A 26,279-nucleotide genomic window follows, 5' to 3' on the forward strand; every position below is an offset into this window, starting at 1 on the left:
ATTACTAAATACCAACAATAGGAAGATGACATGGAACCAGTTATCCAGGAGGACCCAGTGTGTGGCTCTATGTAAATATGCTTTGTGAATCAGCATATTTAACATGTTAAAAATCCTTAGCAATTAGTAGTTTGTCTACAGTAGTATTGGCCTTGAGGAAAGACCTTTTATATCTATGAATTTTGAGGCTAAAAAACAGGGGATCGTGTCCCTACCTCTCTGCCACAGAAGAGAGGCCATGTTGGGGTGGGGAAGTGCAGAGGGGAAGGGATGCAGTGAGCCAGGCTGCCTATTCATATCACATTTCCCTTCTTCTCCCTCCTGTGGATGCAGCAGCGTCCTTTCCTCACTCAGCTGAAACTTGAAGCTGCTAAAATGGTAGAAAAAAACGGCCCTTCTTATTATTTTTGTTTGTTTGTTTCTGCCCACCTGATATGACCTCTAGTTCATTTATCTGTTTACAGAGGAAGGATGTTCATCTTTCTCTGTCATCCATCCTTCCATTTTTTCCACACACTGTGTCGTTACCTTGGTAATGCTTCTTCCTCCTTAAGAAATTCAGTTTGCTCTATCAGATGCGACAAAGCAGAAGGTAAAGTCAGGCAGGGCAACCCAACCCCTGTGTTCTTGTCTATAAGGTGAGGGAGTTGAGCTAGATAATCCTTAAGATTTCTTCCCAGCCCTAAAAGTCTCTTTGATGAGTCTGTGAAATAAACATTGCCTAAATCTTAGTGTTTTGTGCTGGGCCAGGAAATCTCAACATTAGAGCAAAGAAGATGGAATATACAATTTTAGAAGGAGAAAGGTTTTCTGAAAAAAAATTGTATATTCTGAGAAACAGTGTTTACCATAAAAAATAAATTTGAGTCCCTGAAATGACCCATATAGAAAGGATTTAAGACAAAAAAGAACAGAATAGAAAGTGCTTCTATAGCCATTTTCCCAAGTGTGTTGTTGTGAATATATAATCGACAGTAACCAGAGGGTTTGTATTTCAGCATTAATCATATGAGAGCTTTTGCATTTTCCCCTGTTGTTTCAACTACATAGCATGATGTAAATCAGCAAGGAGGTAGGGTAAGAATCCATACATTCTTTCTATTAATCTCCTTGTTGCAATACTTCACTATCTCCTCTAATGAGAAATCACTGCATGGTGCTGGTGGGATTACCTCTTTTTTGGTTTTGGGGCTTTTAATGAATCTTACTGCTTGTCAGAGATGATATTATAATGAAAATTTTATCTTTTTACTTTGTGGGAGTTTACAGAATCCGAGGATAGGTCATTTTAAAAGGATTCTTCATTAAATATCAACCTCGCTTAAACAGCAAATGACAACAATTTGAGGGAAAGTGTTATTTTTTCAACTAAGGAAAAAGACTATAAGGTACTGATAATTCCACCACAGAATGAACTTTTCATGATTGAAATATGCAAATATAATATTTTTAATCTTTTACTCTGCAGAGTGCCAGTTAGCATTGTGGTTGAGCTGTGCTGCAGGCCCTTCTCTACCACATGGGTGCGATGACTTGGCTAGACTTTGACACCCAGTGCAGGTGTATGGATGTGCAGTTATGCTCCACAAAGTCATTCAGCAACCATCATGGGACAGCACAAAACCAGGGCCTTGAAGAAGATGAATTTTTGATAAGTAAAAGAAATACGCAATTTGCTGCACCAGTTTTCTTGGCCATCCATATTCAATCTCCCCTCATTCTAGATGTGAGCAGTAAAACCAGGGCTCATGAGTTAGCATCTCTTCATGTCTCTCCCTAGGCAATTTAGGGATATCTAGAAACCATGTTAAGTACTTGGGTTATGAGGAGGCCATGTAGCAAACTGAAAATATTTACTTATTAATTTATGAAATAGTAATAATTATTTGAGTTATCAAAATACCTTCTTAAGACTTAAAAACAAACTGATACAGCTTCTCAAAGTGCCTCTCTTGTCTTTGTTACTTCCTAAGTGGGAGGCTATTCCTTAGGAAGCAATCCAATGTGAAGAGTACAGGTAGGAACATGTGATCATAAACAGAGAAAGAAGAAGACAAGTGGTTATACTGAATGAGATGACCATTAGACTATGACTTTCTTGAGATTGGGAACTGTGTCATGTTCATTTCTGTGTTCTCCAGATACCAACTAGTTTTTGACACATATTAACTCAGAAAAATATCTGTTAGCCAACTTGTAAACTATGAGACAATGTGCCCAGAAAAATACACAAAGTTTTAGCATTTCAAATAAAATGCACTTGTCATAATTATCTGATGGATTCCATGATATAGCTAAAACTGGATATAATCTGAAAAACTGGGAAAAGCAGAATGTTCACATTTCAAGGATTATGAATAATTATATATTTCAAATCTTTCCTCTGGCTCTGAAGACAATTCCTAAAGGGCATGTAAGTTTTATTACAAAGGTGCTCATGTATGTACAAATGAAGACAGGATGCCTCAGGGTGGGCAGGGCAGACACTCAGGGCCAGCAAGAACTGACAGGTCATGGGCAAAATGATGGCCCTGAAGAAGATGAGTTTTGGACAAATAAAAGGAATTGCTGCTTTATATAGAAGTAAACATAGTTAACTCTTAGAGCTGAAAATGAAAATTGCTTGAGGAGAGGTTTGGAAAAATTCACAACTGAGAGAGGAGCAAGAGGTCTTTGTGTACTTTGGATAAATTCATGATCTTCGGGGACTTTCTTTGTATACAGGATGCATCGCATTTCCTTATAACAAGTCCCTTGCTAATTTTGCCAGACAGAACATTCTGCTGGAGGAACCACTGGCCTTCCCCTCCCCAGCCTTCTCATGGCCTGATTCATACAGGAGAGTTCTTTTAAAAAACCACTTTCTGGGAACTCATTTGCTAGAAATCATGCACCTATGAAAATAAAATCCTTCATTTTTATTCATTATTTTTCACATTCTTACCATTGTAAAACACCTGTACCCTCACACAACACAGGAAACTGAAATAGAACAGACACTACATAGGTTTGTTTACTTCTACATGTTCCATTTTTGCCGAAAGGGTTCCCGTGGGCATCATCGTGCCAACAGTGTGAATTCTTTTCTCAAGGCTGCACAGGCCTTCCTTCTGGCCTTTTGCCCAACCCCCTCCTAATTTACTCAGATGATGGCCACCAATGGGACACTTCCTTTGTCTGGCTGCCATGACAGATGGCAGAGCTTCCACTGGGATTGGCATTAATAGGACTCAGAGGAGCTTCCGAGACTGAATTGAGAGGCCATTCCTCTCTCACCTCCAGAGATTTAGTACAGCGCATTTTCAATCCATCTATGCACTTACCTTATAGGTAAAGGGGAAGAGGGCAGAGAAGATCATTATACAGTTGCTTTTAGCGTTTACTTTTAGGAGGAGAACAATGAACTTGGGCTAAAAGTACCAGTGTTACTTAATCGCTGACCATTTATTCCCTTTGTTACTGAAGTCAAAATTCTAAGAAAAAATATATTTTAAAACACCCTTGGATAGAAATGATTTATTTTTATAAGCTGTGGCCCAGCTTATAAAATGAAAGCTCATACATACTGCAGCAAGCCATCTGTCAAGGGGGATCCAGATGAGCTAAACAGATGCAACAATTCAAGTTATTTCTGACATGCATAAATAAAACTAGCTTGGAATCAGGATTAAAAAAATACTCAAATCCTAAATGCTTTTAAAATGTCAATGGGAACTCATCAGTGTCAGATAACCCTCTACATACAGAGTATTTCCTTGGGAGAGAGAATTTTGTATTCTTAGCTTTCTCCTTTTTAAGGACTCAGGACAGCAGATAATAGTAGAGAACTCAGAAGAGTGGATAGGTGGCAAGAGGGCACCCTCTCAAGCTACCCAGCATTTCTGAATTAAATAAAAAAGACAATCTCTGGCCAGATGAAAGAAAGAGCTTTAAGTAAAAAACAGTGAAAGCTTATTGAAAGCTTACTACATGGCAAGCAGTGTCGTAAGTGCCTTACATATATTATTTTAATTCTCACAACAACCCTAAGGGATAAGTATTATTACTGTGCCCATTAAATAGATGAGAAACTGAGTCTCTGAAGGGTTAAGGAACTCGACGAGGACCACATCACCAGTAAGTAGCAAAGCTAGAGCCCATGTATCCAACTTCTTTGCTCCATTGCTTCCGTGTATGCTGGATGTCTTTTCCAGATCATAGGGACATGGTAGATTGGGGCCAAGGTGGAGTCAACTTTTGACTCCAGAGACCCTTCACGGTCCTTGTCCAGGCTCTTCTAGTGCAGAATGAGTAAAGCAGATAAAGCAACAGAGGGAGCCATTTGGGGTTCTACAGGTTCCCTTCCCATCCCTGGCTCAAGCTTCCTTTGTGGTCACTCAGACCAGCACTTTTCCGCAATCATATCCTCCTCTGCTGGCCCCAGCTCTAAAATTTCAGCTCCTAGGAGGACTCTACCATGTGCCTTTCTCCCTGGTCATCCCACTGCTATTGAATTTGCATTCTACCCCTTGGCTTTTGATTTTAACAGTTGCATATGAAAACAAATTAAAGCTGAGATAAGAAGAATTCTAACTATAGAAAATGTCTCTCAGTAGCAGTGTGTCTCAAAGAGCAGTTCTCTGCCAGCCAGCAGACGCATCACTTGCCATGCTTGACAGAAGGGTGGATTCCAAGTCTGCCGCATACCTCAGGCATCAGATTCTGGAGGTGTGGCTAATGCAGATGTCTTTTAAATAAGCTCTCCAGGTGATTCTAATACACATTAATGTTTGTGATCCCCTGATGGATCTAGAGGGTTTTATGCTTACCAACCCCAGTGGTGATACTATATTTAGTTATCAAGGAAAGCACTGAAGTCTCCATAAAAAAAGTACCAGGACTTGGAGGAGCTGATCAACAAGCTAGAATTTGTAGTTCACATGGAAATTTGTAGGCTACTAACTATTGAGAATATTGAAATGCAGCATGTAGCACAGTATTTTGGAAATTTTACCTAGGTTTCCACAGAAACAATTGTCTTACAAATGTAGTCAGGTAAAGCAAAAAGCCCTTCACAGAAGACTAGATGCCATTCTAGGGTGGCCTCAGCAACCTCTTCAGCCAATTAACAAAACAGAAAGAGTAAAAGAAACAGAACGAAAATGAGAGAGAAAAGCTCAGACTGCTTCAAATTCCAAACCTGTGCCATTTTCCTAGGTATTTTTATCATGGCTATGTGAATGCATGTGAACAAACCAGGTTTACCACAAATTGGATTTAATTTGTTTATGGTGGAGCCCTTCACTCCACAGTCCTCACCTACCCTATTTTAGTTTATTTTTTGAGACAGGATCTAGCTCTCTTGCCCAGGCTAGAGTGCAGCAGTGCCGTCATGGCTGACTGCAGCCTTGACCTGGGCTCAAGCAATCCTCCCACCTCAGCCACCCAAGTGGCTAAGACCACAGGAGTGTGCCATCATACCAAGCTAACTTCCTCCCTCCCTCCCTCCTTCTCTTTCTTTCTTTCTTTCTAATTTTTTTTTAATTTATTTTTAATTTTTTTTAAGAGCTGAGGTTTCCCTATGTTGCCCAGGCTGGTCTCAAACTCATGGGTTCAAGTGATCCTCCTGCCTTGTCCTCCCAAAGTGCCAGGACTATAGGTGTGAGCCACCACGTTCGCCCCCTATTTTATTAATATTTTGAATTTAAGCTCCAGGATCCTCAAAAGCCTTTTTGGTAAGTCCAGGCACCCAATTGTTTGCATGGTGCATTTCAGGGAGATGCTCTGATCTCGTCTGTAGTCTCTCAATCAGAAAGGAGACATCCCCAATTATCAACATCACTTGGGGGAGCTTTTCCAAAGTCCCATTCCCTGGCCCTCACCCAGACCTACTGGATCAAAACATCAGTTATGAAACCCAACAATCTGAGTATTTATAAAGTTCCCTGATGACTAGGCCATCAGCATCATATGGCAAACACTGCACCAAAGTCTTAATTACAATACTTTCCCACCTTCGGGCAAACCAGATTAACGTGCAGTCTGCTACAAAAATTTAGCCTTTCATCCTTTTAGGTTTTCAGAAAATAATTCTTGGTGGGAAAAGGGTTTTAGTTCAAATGGAAGTCATGTATCTGCTTCTATCTAAATGCACAGTAGGCTTTACCTCAAAGTTAATAACACTGAAGCTTTAGGGACTCTGCATGCATGGCCCCCTTCCGAGGCACTGAATATAATTTTGAGATGTAATTTTATATTCATCTTCTTAAACAGAGTATTCCACATTGTGTAAACTCTGGACATCACAAATCTGAAATCTGTACCGTCTATAAATGACAATGTAAATGATAAAGTTATACAAAATAACCCAAAACTAAATATTTTTAGCAGCTCAATTTTTTTCTTACCAATAGGTTCTCCTTTTTTTTTTTTTTCCTTTTTAAACCTGAAGTTCTGTACTTAAGGAGGATATTTTTGACAAGGCATTCTGATAGTCAGAGACAATATTAGTGTAATGATGGCCTGGGACAAGAGCTGGTAGCAAGAACAGATGGTCTACGCAAAAGCCCACCCAAAGGGATATGATGATGCCATGTGTGTGATAGCTGTTTTAGAAGTCCAAGAGGGTAGCATGCTGCAGAGATTAAGTGGGGACTCTGAAACCACACTATGTGACCTGAACTCAAATTGATTGATTTACCCAGTGAATTTAATAGATGGGCCTCATTCATTTTGAATAGGAAAAGAAACCTGCTGCATCTTCCCTATTCATGAGCTCATTCTCCAATTTAGGAAGGTCGCCTCATGCTCAAAGCAAAAAACAGCCTCCTAGCTGGGAAGCAAAGGTTTTTTGCAGTACTCAGATGTTAATGTTTTCTGGGCTCAGACTATTTTTATTCGGCAGCACAGACGGTAGTGTAAGCACAGATTTCTTCAGCAGATTTGATTATACCAGGTGTGGGATCCTAGGCCATTGTCCTTAAAACAGACACACATTCATTACCTGCATCTGAACAGCTTTGAACTAATGCCATCCTTTATTGGTGATCATTCAGCTGTCTGCTTCTTGTCATAAAGAGAGAGAGATATAAAACGTAGCTCCGGGAAGCCCTTTTTAGATGAGAATGACTGATATGTCATGAAAGGATATTATAATAAATCATATTTTAGCCATTTCAAAAGCAGAAAATATCTGAAAATAAAATAATCTGAAGATCCACAAGAGAATCACTTAAGACGAACCCGAGCTTTGCCACAGAAGTAGGTTTTAGAGAAATCAAATGAGAAGTGGCCTAACTCCCTAAAAGCGTATGTTCTGATTGGGGCTCTAGGATACCATTGTTTTAATTTCAGCAACAAATAAAGAACAAGAGCATAAAGAATATAACATTGAAAATAGACACTGAGTCCTACGTGGTGAAAAATAAACCCATCCAATGAACCAGGTCAGGTAGAGTGGTATATGGAGTATGGCAGAAATGGCTCTCCACACCAAAGATTTTTCTTCCCTCTTTGATAATCCTACACTGGAATACTAGATCTGACACCAGAAGTGGCTGCTCAACTAAGGACTATATTTCCTTGCTCTCCCTGACTCTAACTAGGGCTATGTACCAGATATCATCAATGGAACATGAGGAAAGGTGACACATTTCTTTTCCAAGCCCAAGAGGTTAAAGAACAGACAAGCCTTCTTAATCACTTTCCCTATTCTCTTTATTTCCATCTGCCTGCTGGATGCTAACACTGAAACTGTCCAAGCCACCAGTAACCTAGGTCCCAGAATGATAGTACGGAGCCCCCTGTTGATCTGAAAACCACCTTGCACTGTTAAGTGAATGAGAAATAAAATTGTATTTATGCCTCTCAAATATTATGGCTTGCTTTTTACAGCAACTCGCATTACCCTGACTAATGTACGAAGATAATCAAATTGTGTTCGAAGATACAACACACCTGTTATGTGAATACGATATTCCTCCTTGAAGATCTTCTGGAAGAAAGGAATCTTGAACTGCATGTGAGGGGTGTGCAAACCAGGGAGATTTACATCAACGTCTCCCATGAAATGGGGGAATTCCCAGTCCTGTCAGAGAAAATCAAATAAAAACATATTTGTGATTTGTTTCATTCCTAAGCAGCAAAACATCAAAAATTGACTTTTTATAAGCACTTATTTTAAAATCATTTAAATGCAGCCAGCTGTTAGATAGATCAGTTTCATTCTGTGACGGTTATTTTATGTACATTAGGTAGCAGTACACATTCAAAATCAAAATTAAGTCGTAACTTATATCTTCAGATTTTCTTTTTAATGTGGTAATAGGAAGCCAATACAGAATTGATTTGCATCTACACATGTTTATCTCTTTCATTCTGGAGAACTGAACTTAAATGTTTTTAGGAAGGAAGTGATCTGTATTTAATAAATATGGGATAAATTTGTTATTTCTTGTTTCATGACTTTTAAAAAATATGAACCTTATAGCATGTTTTCTGTAAGAAGACAAAGTAAAGAAGATCTGATTCACTTAACCAAGTTCTTTGATTCACATCAAGTGACTTTTACTGATCACATCTGCTGGCAACCATCCAGAATGTAAAAATGACAGGCACCTGTCCTGCTCTCTTGCAATTCAGCATCAGTTTAAGTCAAACAATGGAAGACCTGACATGGTAGCATGAGAGATCAACAATGAATTTTAATTACCAAATTGTCACTAGTTATTTCCTTGTTGTCAAGGCAAAACTGGGTGGGCCAACCCTCCTTCTCTGAAGGAAGGGAAACAGATGCAAATGAGGATATTTTTAGGTGTCTGACCTCCTCTTGGTTTTCAGATAGAGGCACCAAATTAAAGTTCATAACTAGCATATGAAGAAAGAATACACAAAATTTGAAGAAACATTTGAGATAGACCCATAGACACTAGTATACACATTTTCACTTGTAACACCTAAATAATCACCAAATAATCAGTCCTATATTTAGTTAATATTCTTTAAAGAATGAATATGAAAAATTCAGAAACAAAATATTAATTTGAGATTTTAATCCATTACATCAATATAAAGAAATTAAGTCTATTTGAGACTTTTATATTTGCGGCTGAGAGGGATGTGCTAGTAATATAGTGCCTAAACTTTTTAGAGGTTTCCATGTCTATTCCACTCTCCTCTCTGTTGGGAATTCTGGTTAAGAGTGAATGGGCCTTGAAGAAAAGATAATATGTGAGTGGCAGTAACCAGAAAAGTCTGCAGTGTCTACCAGTTTCCTGATCTATGGATCATTTCAAGCTGCTAATAAGAAATAAATATACAAGAAGAAAAACGGAATGATGCAACATTATCCCTTTCTATCAGTGTACATGTAAATCTCTTGTTGGTCTCACCTCCACTTGTCTTTCAGACATCAGCAGCAAATAGACATGTAGTTTGGGAAGTTCATAAAACCCAACACACTAAAGCTGAATTAATTTGGCACATTTTGATCTAAAATATTAGGTTAATGTGCATTTGCCTTTTTTCTCCCACTAATGCCACCTTTGTTCTTTCTATGTTGCTTGGAAGACATTTGCAAAAATAATAATAATTGACATTGAATTTAGTATTTTGCTAAAGTATAACTCATGAAAAATTATGCTTGACAAAGAAAATCACTGATAACCAGAGTATCTTTCACTTGCCCTGGATAAATGACACAAAGCATTATCAATACAGCACTTCTCTTTTTATTTCTGAGTTTAAGGAAGAGAAGATTTCTTGGTAGTAATTGGGCAAGTGTATTCAGAACTGGTTTCTTTCTAGAAAAACACTTTTGAATGCTCCCATTTAGCGTTTCCTTCAATGAAGCTAAAGTTTTCTATTGGGTATGAAATTGGTTTTAGTTTGAAAGCAGTCTCTAGAGATTTCTTGTAGACTATGATCAAAATCTCTCTCTCTCACACACACACACACACACACACACACACACACACACACACACTCTTCCTTGATTATTTCCCACCTGTACTTTCACAGAGAAAGATAAGTTACGGAAATGGAGAGTAAAGGAAAGAGGGGGAGGAACAAGTCTTAGTTTTTATCTGGAAGATTACTTTACTTTTTTTTCTTTTTTTAAAGAAAGGGCTCAGAGAAAGTAGTTTGGACCTGGGGGTGTGAAGTGTGAGAGAAGCAGCTGGTGCCATGTAAGAATTTTTTAAAAGAAGATAAATAAAATAGATAATGACTCATTCATAAAGTCTTTCATATTCATCCTTTCTATTTTACTTTTTATAATCATGATTTTGTTTTTCCAAACTCTTTTACTTAATCTCCTAAAGGCTTACCCTCCATTCTCTCTCTCTACTATTCTGATTTTTACATTTCAATTCCTACTCTACATATCTCTTCAGACTCATCATTCTTGAGTGAGTGTAAACTCTGGCCTAATTTAACTTGGAGCAGAAAAGTAATAATGATAATTGTTAACATTTCACAGGACACATGGGGCTCATTTAATAGAAAATGGACATCCTGGCCAGGCGTGTTGGCTCACCCCTGTAATCCCAGCACTTTGGGTGGGACAGGTGGGCAGATTACCTGAGATAGGGAGTTTGAGACCATCCTGGCTAACATGGTGAAACCCCATCTCTACTAAAAATACAAAAATTAGCCAGGTGTGGTGGTGCGTGCCTATAATCCCAGCTACTTGGGAGGCTGAGGCAGGAGAATTGGTTGAACCCGGGAGGCAGAGGTTGCAGTGAACCAAGATTGTGCCTCTGTACTTCAGCCTGGGTGACAGAGCGAGACTCTGTCTCAAAATAAATAAAAAAATAAATAAGGAAATGGACATGCTAGGCTGATGAAACCTCAGGTATTTAAAGGAGATAGAAAGCAGAGAGAGTGGGGATGGTATTCTGAATCTGTCTAGGTTCCAGTCTCTTCATGTATAAATTGGTGTTTAATATGTCAGCCTCACAAGCTCCTTGGGAGGATGAGATAACATTAGCACACTGCTGGAGATAGAGGTGAAAGACAGGTGAATGTCCAACAAAAATGGTTTATTTCCTGGCATAATATCAAGGTCAAGTTTATCCTGACAGTGAAGCAAAGGAAGTGGATAGGTATGTTTCCAGGAGGGCCACACATTGGCTGTTTCAAGGTCCAGGAGAAAAAGGAAGAAAGCCGTGTTCTCCTTTCTGACCTTATCCATTGCAGAACACTGGCCCCTTGGGGCCTTTGACCGGGACTTGGGCCAGAGCACAGTCCTCCCAGAGGGTGCCTGGAACAGGGCTGTTGAGAAGGGCACCTCCCTCAGAGACATGTAAGCATTGGCTTCACGAAGACAGAAGAACAGGAACTTACTGGTTTCTTGTGCAATGTGGGTCACACTGTGTGTGAAAGACTTTAACAGTGTGAGGGAGACATTGCTGCTATGCAGGTGGGAGGCATAGCCAGCAACATGTGTAACCGATGGCGGAGGAAATCTGTGGACATTTGGGTTATAAATTATGGAGCATCTGCAACATTCTATTATCATCCTAGACTGTATATTCATGTATATACTTACATACAAAACCATCCTGCTTGCTATTATTAACCCATTTTTTATTGAAGTATAATTGACAAATAAAAATTACAAATATTTAAGGTCACAATGTGATGTCTTTATATATGCATACATTATAAAATGATAACCACAATCAAGCTAATTAACACATCCACCTGCAGATGTGAACATCTGCCTCAGGGAAGCTGTCACTTGTCCAAAGTGACATAGGTGCCATGCAGCAGAGCTGAGGTTTTATCTGGCTCCAAAAAGTACATACTTTCTGCTAGGCCATGCTGCCTTTAACTATGGAAAGTGACATCACTTCCTGCTTTTAATTCAGAACTGGAATTATTTTTATCTGCTGTATGTGTTCTAATTGAGAATCACTGAAGGCAGTCGTCACCAAAAGCCAGTTACATGACAGGCTTTAAACTATTTTCCTTCTTTTTTTTTTTTTTTTTGTCACAGGGATGTCATTTGATTCATACTACCTTGATGTAAACAAGAAGACCAACTTAACACTTTCTTCAAGAAACAACTGCCCCAGGGATAGCTGGCTTCTAACCAGACTGATGAGTGGAGAGATTTGACTAATGGGTGATTCACAGCAAACATTGAGGTTCTCTTGGCATCATAACTATGGATGTATAGCCAGTTTTATACACAGATTGTATAGAAGTGTTATGAGAGTCATGGCTTTCTTTCCTTCTACATAAATGTAAAATACATATTTTGAATACAAGATAAAAATGTTGAATTAAGGGAATGATGAGGCAAGAGGTGTTCAGCTACAAAACCCATGGTAGACAGGCTAATCCTGGGATTGTATACTATGAAATATTCATTTATTTTGTTCTTTAAGAAGTGTTAACGGTGTTTAGTAATTCACAGCTTTCTTATTCTCTGCTATTAAATCTTACAATAACTGCAGCGGTCTATCAGATCGGTGGTTCAGTGATCTGAGAATTACTTAGGCACATGGTATTACGCTACTCCAGTTCTCATCAGTTCAAGGTAATGTACACAGTGTGAACAGACTTCTAACTTTGCATCTTGCTTCATATATGATGAACAGTTAATTTTTATTCATATGGGTGTATTTCCCATATAAAAATAAAAGGACAGTGTCATGATATATATATACAATCTTATTTTTTACATATATGGATGGTTTACTTTTGCCTATGAAAATCAGTTACTGATCCCTATTATTCATGAGCCACATTAGACACAGAATTTAAGTTTGATGTTAAATATACAGGCAAGATCATCTCAGGATATTTTGGATTCATAATTTCCCAATGTTTTCTCATTGAGACCCATGCCCCAGGGTCAAGGAAAATAATTTGGTACTATTCAGGGGAACTCAAGCTTGAAACCAACACTGTTTTGAATTCCCTGACTGGCATTCAATTTCCCAAATCAAATGAAGAGACCTCATTTCTATTTAGAGAAGCGTTAGAAGATAAAAATGTAATGATTACTCCACCCTGCAAAACTAAAGCCATAGTATCAGAATAAAAGTTGTATTTTCTAGGCTAAAAATTATCCACCTGGTTTATGAGAAAATTGATAGATTAGATTAGATTTTAGTGAAAAGTTGATAACCATTTAGAACAGAGTTGACAATAGATTCTTAAACATTACTATAAAATGCCAACAGTTTTCAATGTAATAATTTGTATATCTTCTCTTTATAGGCATTAGATTATTAAGCTTGAATGATATCAAACATCAACTTTACAGATATATTTATTTCTTTCTATGTTAATCTCTATCCCCCCATATTTCATAACTGAATTTAGATCTAGGAATATCATAACATCATTCTACTGAAAATTTCCCCAGCTTGTAAAGTGTCCTTAGCTTTGCTATGCTTAGCAGTGTCCTAGCAACCGAATTTCAGATGACAGTGAGCAGTGGTGGCCTGGAGAATTGTACTCAGGCTTTGGGTGATATTTTTGTTTCTTATTAAGAAACTCGAGTGCCTGATTTCTTTCAGCAACACTGTACTTCTTCTAATTGGCAAAGTTAGAAGCACTGTACTTCTTCTAATTGGCAAAGTTGCCCTAGTATCACTTGGCCAAATAAATCCATAGAAACCTTGACATAGAAACCTTGATTTTGCTTATTTATTTGTTTATTAATGTAAGCTCCAGGGAGCTTAGAGGAATTTCTTTCTGTTTTGTTCACTGCTGTATTTTCTATGGCTGAAATAATGCTCAGTATATAGTAAGAACTCAAATATTTGTTGAATTGATGAATGGAACTCTCTGAAGGTTGAAGATATATAACAATCCCCACCTGTAATCCCAGCACTCTGGGAGGCCAAGGCAGTCAAATCACTTGAGTTCAGGAGTTCGAGATCACCCTGGCCAATATGATGGAACCCCATCTCTACTAAAAATACAAAAATTATCCAGGCGTGGTGGCTCATGCCTGTAGTCCTAGCTACTTGGGAGGCTGAGGTAGGAGAATCGCTTGAACCCGGGAGGCAGAGGTTGCAGTGAGCTGAGATTGCACTACTGCACTCCAGCCTGGGTGACAGAGCAAGACTCTGTCTCAAAAAAACAAAAAAAAAAGGAATCCCTTTGTGGTTTCACATAAATGGAAACACAAGATGGATATAAGTAAATAGAAACAACACAATAAATACTAGTTTTTGTAAATAAACATTATACATCAATCTTATATTAATTATTAAAAATTGGTGTCTTATTTTTCCCCTATAAACTAGTTGTACTGGAATTATACAGAGTGAAACAAAGATTGAGCCATTTGTCATTGATCACAGAGGAAAGGAGTGGATAATTAGAGAGAGTGGAAGTCATTGTAAATATCATGAGAAGAGGCAGTAAATGTTTGGAGAGTTGGTTAAAAATGTTTGTTGGGGTGATCCAAGTCACCCTTTTCGTCATCATGTAAATGCAAAGAAGTTCATGAGACATGTCTAACCAAGGGAGAGAACAAGGAAAGAGAATATAAACCAACATGTGATTTTTTAAAGGTCCGGTGATCATTTCGAACAGTGAATGACAGCAGGAGGAGCATTAAGGCAAGGCTGAATGTAAGAGATGCCCTGCGGTAAATGTGAAGGATGAACAATAGAGACATTGCAGGAGGTTACTTCCTAGATATCCTTTGACAACTCCTCTTTTCTCATATGTTGTATTCTCATTTTCTCTTAATATTTACTGTTGTTTTTCCCTTCAAGGGCAAATTAATTTTGTAACCCTTTGGAGTTTTCTCTCAGGAGGAACTTATGCTATTTAAAGAAATTAAAATCTGTGGAGAAAAATCTAGACTTTCTGGTTCAAGTAGGCTTTTTTCAACAAGTACTAAAGATGGCAGACCTCATTCATCACTAAAACAGATCCAAGTCAAACTTAACCCCTTACTTGAAATGTTGTTTAAAATTTCACTTTTTTATGTGCTTTTGTATATTCTAAAACACCAATGAACTCTCAAAATTGTTGCTGCTGAAACAATTTAATTATCCTAAGGATCTATTTTATAGGGTGGTTTAATGTCTTTTATTCATCAATACTTTTTCTTACTTGCAAAGGCCAATATGAATTTTTCTGGAAAATTCTGAAGTCAATATATATAAATTAAATATAAGTAATAGTTTAGTGCCTATAGAAAAAGCAAATAAGTCAAGCCCAGAAGAGGCCTGAAAAGTAAGTACAGTCTGTTACTTTTCACAGGCCTTGCCTTGAGGCTCTGGCAAGATAGCAGCGGGTTTTTAAAGCAAACTTCCTTACATCTAGACACCTTGAAAACGTCATTCCTTTAAGTGCCAAGGTAGAAACCTGTCTGATGAAATGCACTGGGCCTCATTTAAAGACGTCCTGCCCTGGCAGACTGATGTGATGAAGGACAAAATATAAGTCAGTCTTATAAGTGTTTACAACTAATAGAAATGTACCATGTGGCATCTAGGAATAATGGAAAATCAATACCCCCTCACTAGGCAAATATGGTTAACCAGTACACAGGAAAGAATGCTTAACATCTTAAAGACACCAATAAAAGGGGATAGGGGGTACAAATAATTGGCTATGAAGAGTTGCTGATAACTAAAGTTAGTGCAAAGTCTAAAGAAACATACTCAATGATAAGTCATCTTGGATCACCTTCATCAGTTATCAAACAACTTGATCTAGTTAGCACTTCCTAAGAAGAAGGAAAGTTAACTATATAAATTGGCATATTTCTTACTCAAATGAGTGCTCCTCCAATAAGGAATGAGTGAAATCTAGCGGAACAAAGTTATTAGACAACATATTTGTGTTCTTGTTCAGGCTCTGGCTACAGTTCAATAGCACATAGCTCCTACTTATTTGGTGCTTTATTATATTTGCATATTTGGTACAAAATGTCACTGCTCCAGAATCTGTTTTGGCTGCACACATGCTGCCAGGAATGGTCACATTCAATTGTCTGAATGAATAATTTCTTCTGTGGGCTGTATAGGAAAATTAATTGCATACTGTCAAGAGTAGGTATTATTGTCCTTGGTAACATTTTTATTTAATATTGAGGTCACTTTTCTCCATGAAAAAATAATGATGATGGAGATCAGTAGGAAATGTGATTCAATATAAAAATATTCACTTTACAAATAAGGGAGAGTATACAAAGTTGATCTAAAATATTAGATGGTGGGTAGAGGTGAATGACCTCCAGAGTTCTTCACAATGGTTTTAGTTCTACGATTATACATTTTTCTGGAATGTCTTATGGAGCATATATTCTATTTGGGGAGACAGACCAATCAGAAAATAGCAAGATAATATGATGTCAAATAGTGATAAGTGCTCTGAAGCAAATAAAGCAGAGAAAGGGGATGGAGAATAGTGAGTTGGGTGTGGCTTCTATTTTAATTATTAAAAAGAAAACTTCTCTGAGGATGACCTTTGTGTGGAGTACTGACTGATATGAAAGAAGAAGCCCTGAGAAGCTCTGGAGGAGGATTATATCAGTTAGAGGAAAGAGCAAGTGCAAAGGCCCTGAAGAGGAAATGAGACGATTGTATTGAAGAAACAGCAAGGTAACAATGGTCATGGGAGCGTGAGTGATGTGAACAGTTATAAACCAACTGCAGGAGGGGTAAAAATCTATTAGGAGACTGTTGCAGTAGTTTAGGTGTGAAATGATGGCAATTTAAATAAGGGTGGCCAGGGGATCAGATCAAGGTGTATTTTGAAGGCATCACCAACTGAATTTCTGAATGGCTGGAGCAACTAGGAAATGGTAATAGCATTTGCTGAGAAGGGAGACATTGGAGAACCAATACACTTGCAGAAAATAGAGAAGTGGGTAAGAAATCCAGAGAGCTCAGAATATGCTAATATGGAAGGGCTTATTAGACATCCAAGTGGAGGTATATTATGTAGGCAGTTGAGAATCTTTGGGGAGAGCACAAGGCTGGAGATATAGATGTGGACTCACCAGTCTATTGATCTAAGGCCACAGAATTGGATAAAATCATTTAGAAAGGGAGCATAGAAAGCCAAGAGAAGAGGCCAGGGACTGACTGAGGCACTCCCTCATTTATAAGCTGGAAGAGAATCCCGTAAAGAAAACTGAAAAGAAATGACATGCATTAGAAGAACAAGAGAAAGTGGTGTCCTAGAAGCCAGGTAAAAAAATGTTTCAAAAGGGAAGGCATGATTGACTTGTGTCAAATGCTCCTGAAGGGTTAAGTAATAAAAAGACTGAATATTAACCATCAGATTTGGCAAAATGGGGGTTGTTGATATTGATAAGACCTTTGAGCTCCTGAGGAAGCTGACATTGGGCACAAAGGCCTGATTGGAGTTGGTTCAAGAGAAAACGGGAGGTGAGAAGTACAGGAAATAAATACGGAACTCTAATGAGGAGCTTTGCTGTTAGTCGGAGTAGGGCAAAGAGGCAGTATCTGGAGAGAGACTATGATTAGATTAGTTTCAAATAATTTTGTTAGCATAAAATAACTTGAATTTTAGTAGAACAGAGGACTCTGACATGTGAGATTCCCTTTTAATATTTTCAGTAGTTTTTGCAATGGCAAATGTTAAAAGCCAGTGTGCACCAATATGGATACACTGGTTGTTTACAGCTGGTGTCCATTCTGATTGCACAGTATCTATTCTCTTTGGTCAGTACTGCTGCTGTACCAGTAGTTAAATATTCTGACCATAACTCTTTGTGAAGTCAAGATGGTTGTTCTTCTAAAAAACAAAACAAAACTGGGTTAAGTTCACTGTGTCTTGAATGTAGCAGGCTTTTAGAAACAATAGGTTGGATCCTCACTGCTCTGTACCCAGTGTGGTTTCTTTCTGTTTTCATCTTTTTTAGTAAAGACTTCAGGTTCTGAAACAACCTCTGTCTCTGACCCCTATGGACCACCCTGTGATAATATGTAACAGAAAGTAAGACCTTTAGAGCAATGGGTTTGAACTGGCAGGCTTTCCATGCTTTTCTTCAATGAGTGTTAGGTCAAGAGTGTCCATCCTCTGAGCTCTAGAGAAAAATTATCCACCCTCATGTAAGAGAGGAAAGACTAGGAAAATGAGATACACTGGAGCAGGTTACAGGGAAGGAAAGAATAAAATACATTTTGTTGTTGGAGAATTATTCCCTTAGTGAATTAAAAAATTTTCTGAAACTATTGTTAGTCCAGAGGTCAACGGCCAAGAAAAGTCTAAAATACATTACTTTCCTTGTTGGACACCTATGGGAGAGAGATTCTATCACTCTCAGGGTCTTTTTGGAAAACAAGTCCACATGCTAGAGTAAAGAACCTTACATGCTTGTTGGCAGTTGCCTATCTTTATACCGACACAATCCATTCAAAGCCTGAGGTGGCTACAGCAAATCTGTTTCATAGATTCCACATAGCATGAATAGAGTGAATGCGACGTCCACATTTCTCACAGAAGTTCCCAATGATATACTCAAGTTCCCCATAGTAGGGATCACACTATTATTGAACTAATTCAACAGTTAGTCAATGCTCACTAGATGCAAAGCATCTATTCTCAAAGAATATAAAATAACATTGATAAATAAAGAATCAAACTAAACTCTTCCGTTTATAGTTACAGACAATGACAGTCAAGGAGGTTACAGGAATCCTCCCATATCATCCAACAGATTACTGAAAGAGATCAGATGAAATTCAATCAGTAGCCCCCGAACTATATTCCAATACATTTCCCTTCATATTACTGAGGACTCTTCAAGAAAATCCTATATAGGAGATTGACTGTATTTTCATATTCAATTCAGACTAAGCAAACAAACATTTGTCATGAATTTGCTCTGTGCCAGGTATTTGATATATTTAATCTATGGTAAACCACATGCAAATATATATGGTAGGTAGGATTTTTCTTAATTTACTTGGGAGTAAACTGAGGCTCAGAGAGCAGTTAAATAGCTTGTCCAATGCTGCACAACTGATACCAAAAGGATTTGTACCCAGGACAGTCTGATTGAAAAGACTTCTTTTGTTTACCACAGTAAGATTTTTCATGACATTTTCCCCCATCAGGCCTAGTGTTGCAATTATCTACCCACTTTAAGTCCAACTATCATGCCGATATGTCTTCCTGTTTGATGCTAAATTATATCTGTAATGAAAGGTTGACTTTCAGTGGTATGTTGCAGCTCATCTTGAAATAATATTTTCTCAGAATTTTTTGCTACCTGGAGCACCTGGGGAGGGAATCCTGTCTAACACACATTGCAAAGTGATGGAATGGAAGTGGTCCTATGTTTATCCTGCAAGTCATTGACAAAGCCTACAAAATATGCAGGCTGAGATAGGCATTTAACTCTAGATGGTTTATGGCCCTCTTAGAATTTTTACTGCCAATGCATAGATTTGGCTCTAAACGTATCATATTTCTAGTAATGAATACTATCTCCCTAACTTCTTTGCACTTCGCTTTTCTCACCTGAGGATATTTTTCATCATGTTTAGGCACTCTGATGTCAGATTCCTATATCTTTGCATGGAAAAACAGAATGGCTTTTGGATGATTTAGAGCCCACTAGTGATGGCTATCAAACTTCACAGCTTGCTAAAAAGACATTTTTTATGTTTCTTTGGAACTTACATGATGGTAAGATTTGTACTCCCAACATACTGCGGCTGTGCATATCATTAAATGGTAAAACTTTTATATTATGTATAGGACTTAAGGCAGTGCAAAAACACAAGAAAATCTACATGGGTAACAATAATTTTGGCATAGAAACCTAATGAACTATTTTATCTTAAGTCTTCCTCTGTGCATCAATGGAGTGTTTAAGTAACTGTTACAAAAAGCCCTTCACTTAAAGGATTAATTCTTTTTGCTCATAATTATGATCAGAAGATGACACATTGCCTGTAAATATAAAAATCATTAATCATTTTATTAAATATCCTTCTTTATATTTGATTTTAAATAGAATTGTCAATGTAACCAACATTAAAAACTATATCTATAACGTTATTATGAAGTTGAAGCTTCATATAATATCTCTGTGCAATATATCATATTTCTAATGAAATGTGTCATATTTAGAAGTATTACAAATGATATCCTTAGGCATATGTGGAAACAAAGTAACAGGAGAGTTCTGAAGGTGGTAAAAATTATCAGAAAATAATTTTATGCTACCTCAGTATAATATCTCATAAAATTTTTACTCATAAAAATTGGTAAACCTATGGTTCTGAAAATGGACTTTTAATGCACAGAGAGACTATATGGAAGCAATCGTAAAAACTAAAAATAAAACATAAAATTTTGCCTTTAAGCAGTGGATTGTACTTGGTGAGCCATAGGTAAATGTGAAATTTTACATTTGCCAGTTGCCAAAGGCTTTGCTTTATGGGTATCTGCAATGTTATATGCATAAATCAATTAATATGTTTCTTCCCCATATAAACCCAGGTACACTTGATTTATTGCCTCTTGCTGGAGGAGAAGTTGGCAAATCAGCATCATTATGAAATTGTCTAGGTGACAGACTACTCAGAAATCAGTTTTCTGAAAAAGGTTCCAAATTATTTTACAAATATATGATTTGCTGACTGCTCTCTGCCCTAATTCCCAACTCAGAGATTCCTGGACTTTTAATACTATATTTATCTTCAAATGAAAAATTCACTCTAACAACTACACACTCAGAACAAATACCTCAACTAATCATGTATTATCTGCCTTTCAATTAGCCTTAGCCTGAAATGGAGAGCTCTTCAAATCTCTTCTTCTTTTAGAACAAAATATAGGAAGAACATTTGGGTGTTTTAATGTAAATACCTGCAAGGTATGCTAATTAACTCAGAATCAGTGAAAGATTTTTTTCAATTTTACTTTCTAAGCCTCAATTATATACAATGAGAAAGAATAATAATTATCATAATTAATGATTTTTCTTTTCCAAGTCAGTAGTTTATGATTAATCATGCCCTTACTGACAATTATATATTATGATCAATAGGTTGCTCATACAATAATCTAAAATAGATGTCCTTTAAAGTTACTTAAATGAAAGGAAATACATCTTCCTTTACTAATATGATTAAATGTTTTGCTTGCCACCCTTCTAGTTGGGCAGTGTAATTGATGCACTATTCTAACAATGACCACTATTCAATGATCTCCCACATGAAGTAGGTTCTGTACTAGGTGCAGCCTTTTACGTGTATTTCTTTGTTCTATTTTAAAAATGATACTACAGGGCAGGTTTCATTTTTCTCATTTTGCAATTGGAGACACTGTGGCTCACAGAAGGCACCTGCCTTACCCACTGTAATATGGCTATAAATAGAAGAGTAAAAGCCAAACCTAGGTCTCTCCAGTCCCATGAGTGTTTTTGCAAGATGGCAAGTAATTCAGCTTGTCCTGGCTCTAAATGACCTTAGATTACTGTCTTGGTCTAACCATTGTTTCACTTGTGTCTCTCATTAAACCATAGCTGGGCGTGGTGGCACGAAACCACAGCTGGGCGTGGTGGCACGCACCTGTAGGCAAATAATTATTATTATTATTATTTTAAAAAAAACAAGAAAAAAGAAAAAAAAAGAAAAAGAAGCTGTCAAATTGTGTACAGATGTTTGCCCACAGTTTTGTAGATAAAGTCTTCAGATTGCTCTTCTGGTTTAGTCCTTGTCACTTCTCTTTATCTTTGATTTCCAGTCATTATTTTTCATTGAAAATAGATCTTGCCTTCACCATCACAATTCTAAGCTAACACTTGTTTTGCCATCCTAGCTAACTAATCTCTTTTCTTTGCTTTTTAAAAAAATTAGGTCTTTTATTTGTGCCATCACCTTTTATTTGCTAAATACTTGCACATTCAAGAACTGTTTGTGTCAGTCCCCCTACTAAGCCTTGGCGATATAGCAATGAATCAGGTAGAAATGGCTCTAGGCTCTGTCCTCATGGGGTTTACAATTTGAATATGGCATAACTACATACACAGAATAATTTCAGAAAATATTAGTGCTAGAGAGAAAATAAACCAGGATAAGGATTGGGAGAAGCTATGTTAGGGTTAAGAAAAGACTGCTATTAGGTAAGAGCCTCTCCAGGGAAAGGGTACCAGGTGCTGTGATATGTGCTATGGCTGCAACCAGGACCAAAACAGAGGGACAGAGGTTTACCATCAGGTCTGGTGGGAGTGACAGGTAAAAGAACTAGTTAAGAGCCAAATAAGTGGTGATATGTTTTGCAAAGGAAATAAACTAGGGATTGAGAAAAGAAATAACAGAGGGGGCACTCTGCAAGGCATCTTGAAAGAGGAGACACCTGAGCTGGGAGATGAGGATGAGAATGATCTAGCCTTTGAAAAAGTAGAGATTATTGAGCAAAGCAAGTGCTCAATTACCTACTTCACGCCAGTACTCTGCTAGATCTTAGAAATACAATGGTCAATGAAAACTCATGTGCACCCTGACTTCTTGGAGCACAGTCTAAAAAGGGAGTTGAACACTAATCAAACAATGATGAAAACAGACCTTAGTACTTCTTGGTTAACCTGTATGGCCATGCCTATCTATCACTCACCTATCACAATGGCACAATTTTTTTTGTATATGTAACTCTTCTTGACTATTTTGCTCAGTGCCAGCACCAAAGAATCTTCTAATACAGCTTCACAACCGACTACCGTGTGATGTTCATTAACTTCACATTTATGTATTAATTATACACTCCTTGAAGGTACACTTCTTTATGTCTCTCTCAGTCCTTAGCACAATAGCAGATGCGTGGTAGGACATAATAACCATTTGGCTGTTTGATTATTCACCAATATTTAGTAAGTGCTTACTATGTGCCAGAAACTGTGCAAGGCCCTGGGATACCAAAGACATAAATCAAAATTCTTGCCTCCAAGAAAGCTCATCCTCTAGTAGAAGAGGCAAACAAGTTAAACAATACTCACAGGATAATATGGAAGCATTGTATTAACAATAGAATCTTGAAAGAAGTTCCCTATGGACCCACTGGGGAATAAATTCCTCATTCAAGCACTGAGAGAATGAGTAAATTAACCAATCATTCTCTATCTTCCATTTTCTTGGTGACCACAGGTTGTTGACAGTATGTAGCTCATCACTGTATTACAGGAGTAGGATGTAACTGTATAAATTGATCATCTTTTTATAGTATGGAGTTTTTAGTTTTAAACAGAGACCAAATGAACTTTTCTCAGTGGGTAGCTTTAATATACCCAACTTTAGATTGTCTTTTAGAGTCTGTGAAAAAATGTCTTTCTTATAATACTTTAACTTAAGTCCCATTTTTACCAAGACAGACCCTGCTTGTTAGACTGTGTGGTGAAACAGAAAATGCAATCTATAGTACTGCTTCAATGCTCAATTCATATCCTTTGAACACTATTGCTAAAGCCATAAAAATGACAATGGTTTGCAAAATTTCTGTCAGCTAGTAGAAATGTTTTGGTGTCCCATGTTAACTTCAGTCAATTTGCAACATTTCTTAAAACCATAAAATACATAAAAAGGGGTAGGTGACTTCAGATCAGCAAGAATATTATTGAGAAAAGTGATTAAAACAAGATTCTCAAGTCCATGGTTAAGGCTGTATGCCTTATTCATATCTAAGCTAGTTTTGACTTAAAATTGTTGACATCATTTAGATAGATTGCCATTTGGAAAAACACTGGTCTGACAGTTTCCTTGGTCAGTATTTACCTTACACATCAATATGTTTTTAATGTGTTTTAAATGTTTTTAAAAGCCAATATTTTTAATCTTTGACTTTTTTTTTTTTTTTTTTTTTTTGAGACAGAGTCTCGCTCTGTCACCCAGGCTAGAGTGCAGTGGTGCAATCTCGGCTCACTGCAACCTTTGCCCCTGGAGTTCAGGCAATTCTCCTGCCTCAGCCTCCTGAGTAGCTGGGACTACAGGTGTGCACTACCACGCCCAGCTAATTTTTGTATTTTTAGTAGAGATGGAGCTTCAGCATGTTGGCTAGTCTAAAATGCCTGACCTCAGGTGATTCTTCCACTTCGGCCTCTCAAAGTTCTGGGATTACAGGCATGAGCCACCACGCCCGCCCTAATCTTTAACTCTTGAGGTGATCACTTTGGCACATGACTATGATACCATGTACCAACCTGTCACCAAAAACAGTAATACACACATATTATTTTCTCCAATGCTTCCATAATTCATAAGAAAAATTTACAGTTATATTTACTTTCTTAAAATGGGGCTTTAGGTATTGGTATACACACATACACACTTTCCTTATTATTTTCATAGAACATTTGACCATGTAAATTAAAATTAAGAGTACAGAAAAATTACATGTTCTAGCAAAGTAGATCTACTTTTAAAAATCAGGTACAAATTTATGTTTTCTTTGAGTTTCAACTTTTTATTTTTAATCTGGTTTCATACTACCAAAGAAATTGAATTGAATGACAATGTGATAAAAATCAAATCAAACTACTTGTTTGTGCACAGACAAAAAAAATTGCTAACATTTTTACTTTTAAAATAGCTGCCTTGGAAACTTGTAAACAGTTTGTAACTTGTAAATATAGCTGGTCTTGAGATAATTTTCTTATTCCTTTTTTTCACTTACATTTCAATTTGAGAATACGTTTATGCAGTCATGTTTAAATGTACTTATATATCCATATTAATCTGGTCATTCTACTCCTGGAAATCTTCTCTGCTAAGGAAATAATTAAAAAATAAAAAATCCATATGCATAAATATAGATTTTCAATCTATTGTTATTTATTATGGTGAAAATGTGGAAACTGCCTTTTGATAGAAAAGAGTAAAACAAATTATGGTTTATAATTCCATGGAAAATTACACAGCTACTCAGAATTATAATTATGCAAACTTTATGATATATAGTTAAGTGAAAAATACATAATACAAAATTGAATATATGGTATAATTTTATGTGGAAAATCACAGATGCACAGTAAAAATAAAACAAAAAGACATAAGGTAATATATCGAATTAGTTTTATTATTGTAGTAAAATTATAGATGGTTTTAAAATAATCTTGCTTTCCAAAGTTTGAAAGTATTTGTATATTATTTTAATTTTGTGCACACACACATATATATACACACTCTAGACACTTTCTCATTTTCTCACAGCTTTTTTTTTTACGTTTTTTTCTTTGCTTTAAATCTCCCTTTAATTCTAACATAGTCAATATCTTCCTTTAAACTCTAACCTTACATCCTCTTATAAATCTTGCTTTCATTCCATATTGCTTTTATTTACTTTTGGTTGGAGAAATTCCTTTTCAGCTCTGAGTTCAAAGGGGATATAATATCACCTGCCTTCTTTCAATGTCCCCAGAGTGCTGTGAGATTTAATGGGATAATGTCCACACAGCACTTTATGCTCCTTAGAGAAAGGTGCTATATAAAAACAATGCATTATAATTATATATGTTATTACAAAAACCCACAAAGATATTAAAGCTACATTTTGGCACAAGTAGATGGGTTGGACTAACTCCAAGTTAGTTGCAGGCTGGGCAATGTCCCTTTACACCAAACTCCCAGGGGTGGGAGGAGGTTGCTGCTTCTCCCTCCTGGCACTTGCAGTATCAAAAATGCAAAGCCTCAGCTCTTCTCAGTGTTACAAACAGAACATTTCAGTTTTCATGTACCATCTTTAAAAATAAATCACAGTATGTCATTTATGTTTACTTGATACTCTCATTTTCATTCTCTCCCCCTTCCCCTGGCTTAGTTCCAACTGAATACATTTCCAATCTATTTATGGAAGATAAACTTACAGAGCCAGGGTCAAAGGCAGATATCACTGACTACTGGAAATTATCAGGTGACACAAGGGATTGGGTATTAATGAAGAATAACACAATCTCTGAGTAGAATTAGAGGTCATTTAGCATAGCCAACCACTACCTGAGGCACGTCACCTATCCATTTGTTCACAAGTGGCCAACCATCCTCTGAGAATTTCTAATTAAGCAACACTTGCTACTTCTTATTCCATTTTTTAAAAATTTTATTTTATTTCATTTTTAAATTAATTTCAACTTTTACATTCATGGAGTATATGCTCAGGTTCATTACCTGGGTATATTGTGTGATGCCAGGTTTGCGGTATGATTGTTCCTGCCACCACAGTACTGAGCAGAGTGCCCAGCAGTTAGTTTTTCAACCTTTGAATGCCTCCCTCCCTCCCTCCCTGCCTCTAGTAATCCACAGTGTCTTTCGTTGCTTTATGTCCATGTTATCCACTGTTTAGCTCCC

General features: G+C 37.1%; 1 protein-coding gene across 1 annotated transcript in view; it reads right to left on the bottom strand.

Moving 5' to 3' along the window:
• Positions 1–7,885: 7,885 nt before the first annotated feature.
• The window catches only part of LOC112617278 (transmembrane protein 117), a gene marked incomplete at its 3' end in the record, with an annotated part of 544,094 nt that continues 525,700 nt past the window's right edge, over positions 7,886–26,279 (bottom strand). Inside the window, exon 7 of the mRNA XM_025374027.1 lies at positions 7,886–8,065. Coding sequence (XP_025229812.1) covers positions 7,886–8,065 — 180 coding nt within the window. The remainder of the gene's footprint in view (positions 8,066–26,279) is intronic.

This window comes from Theropithecus gelada, unplaced genomic scaffold (genome assembly GCF_003255815.1).
Source record: "Theropithecus gelada isolate Dixy unplaced genomic scaffold, Tgel_1.0 HiC_scaffold_15989, whole genome shotgun sequence".
NCBI classification, from domain to species: Eukaryota; Metazoa; Chordata; class Mammalia; order Primates; family Cercopithecidae; genus Theropithecus; species Theropithecus gelada.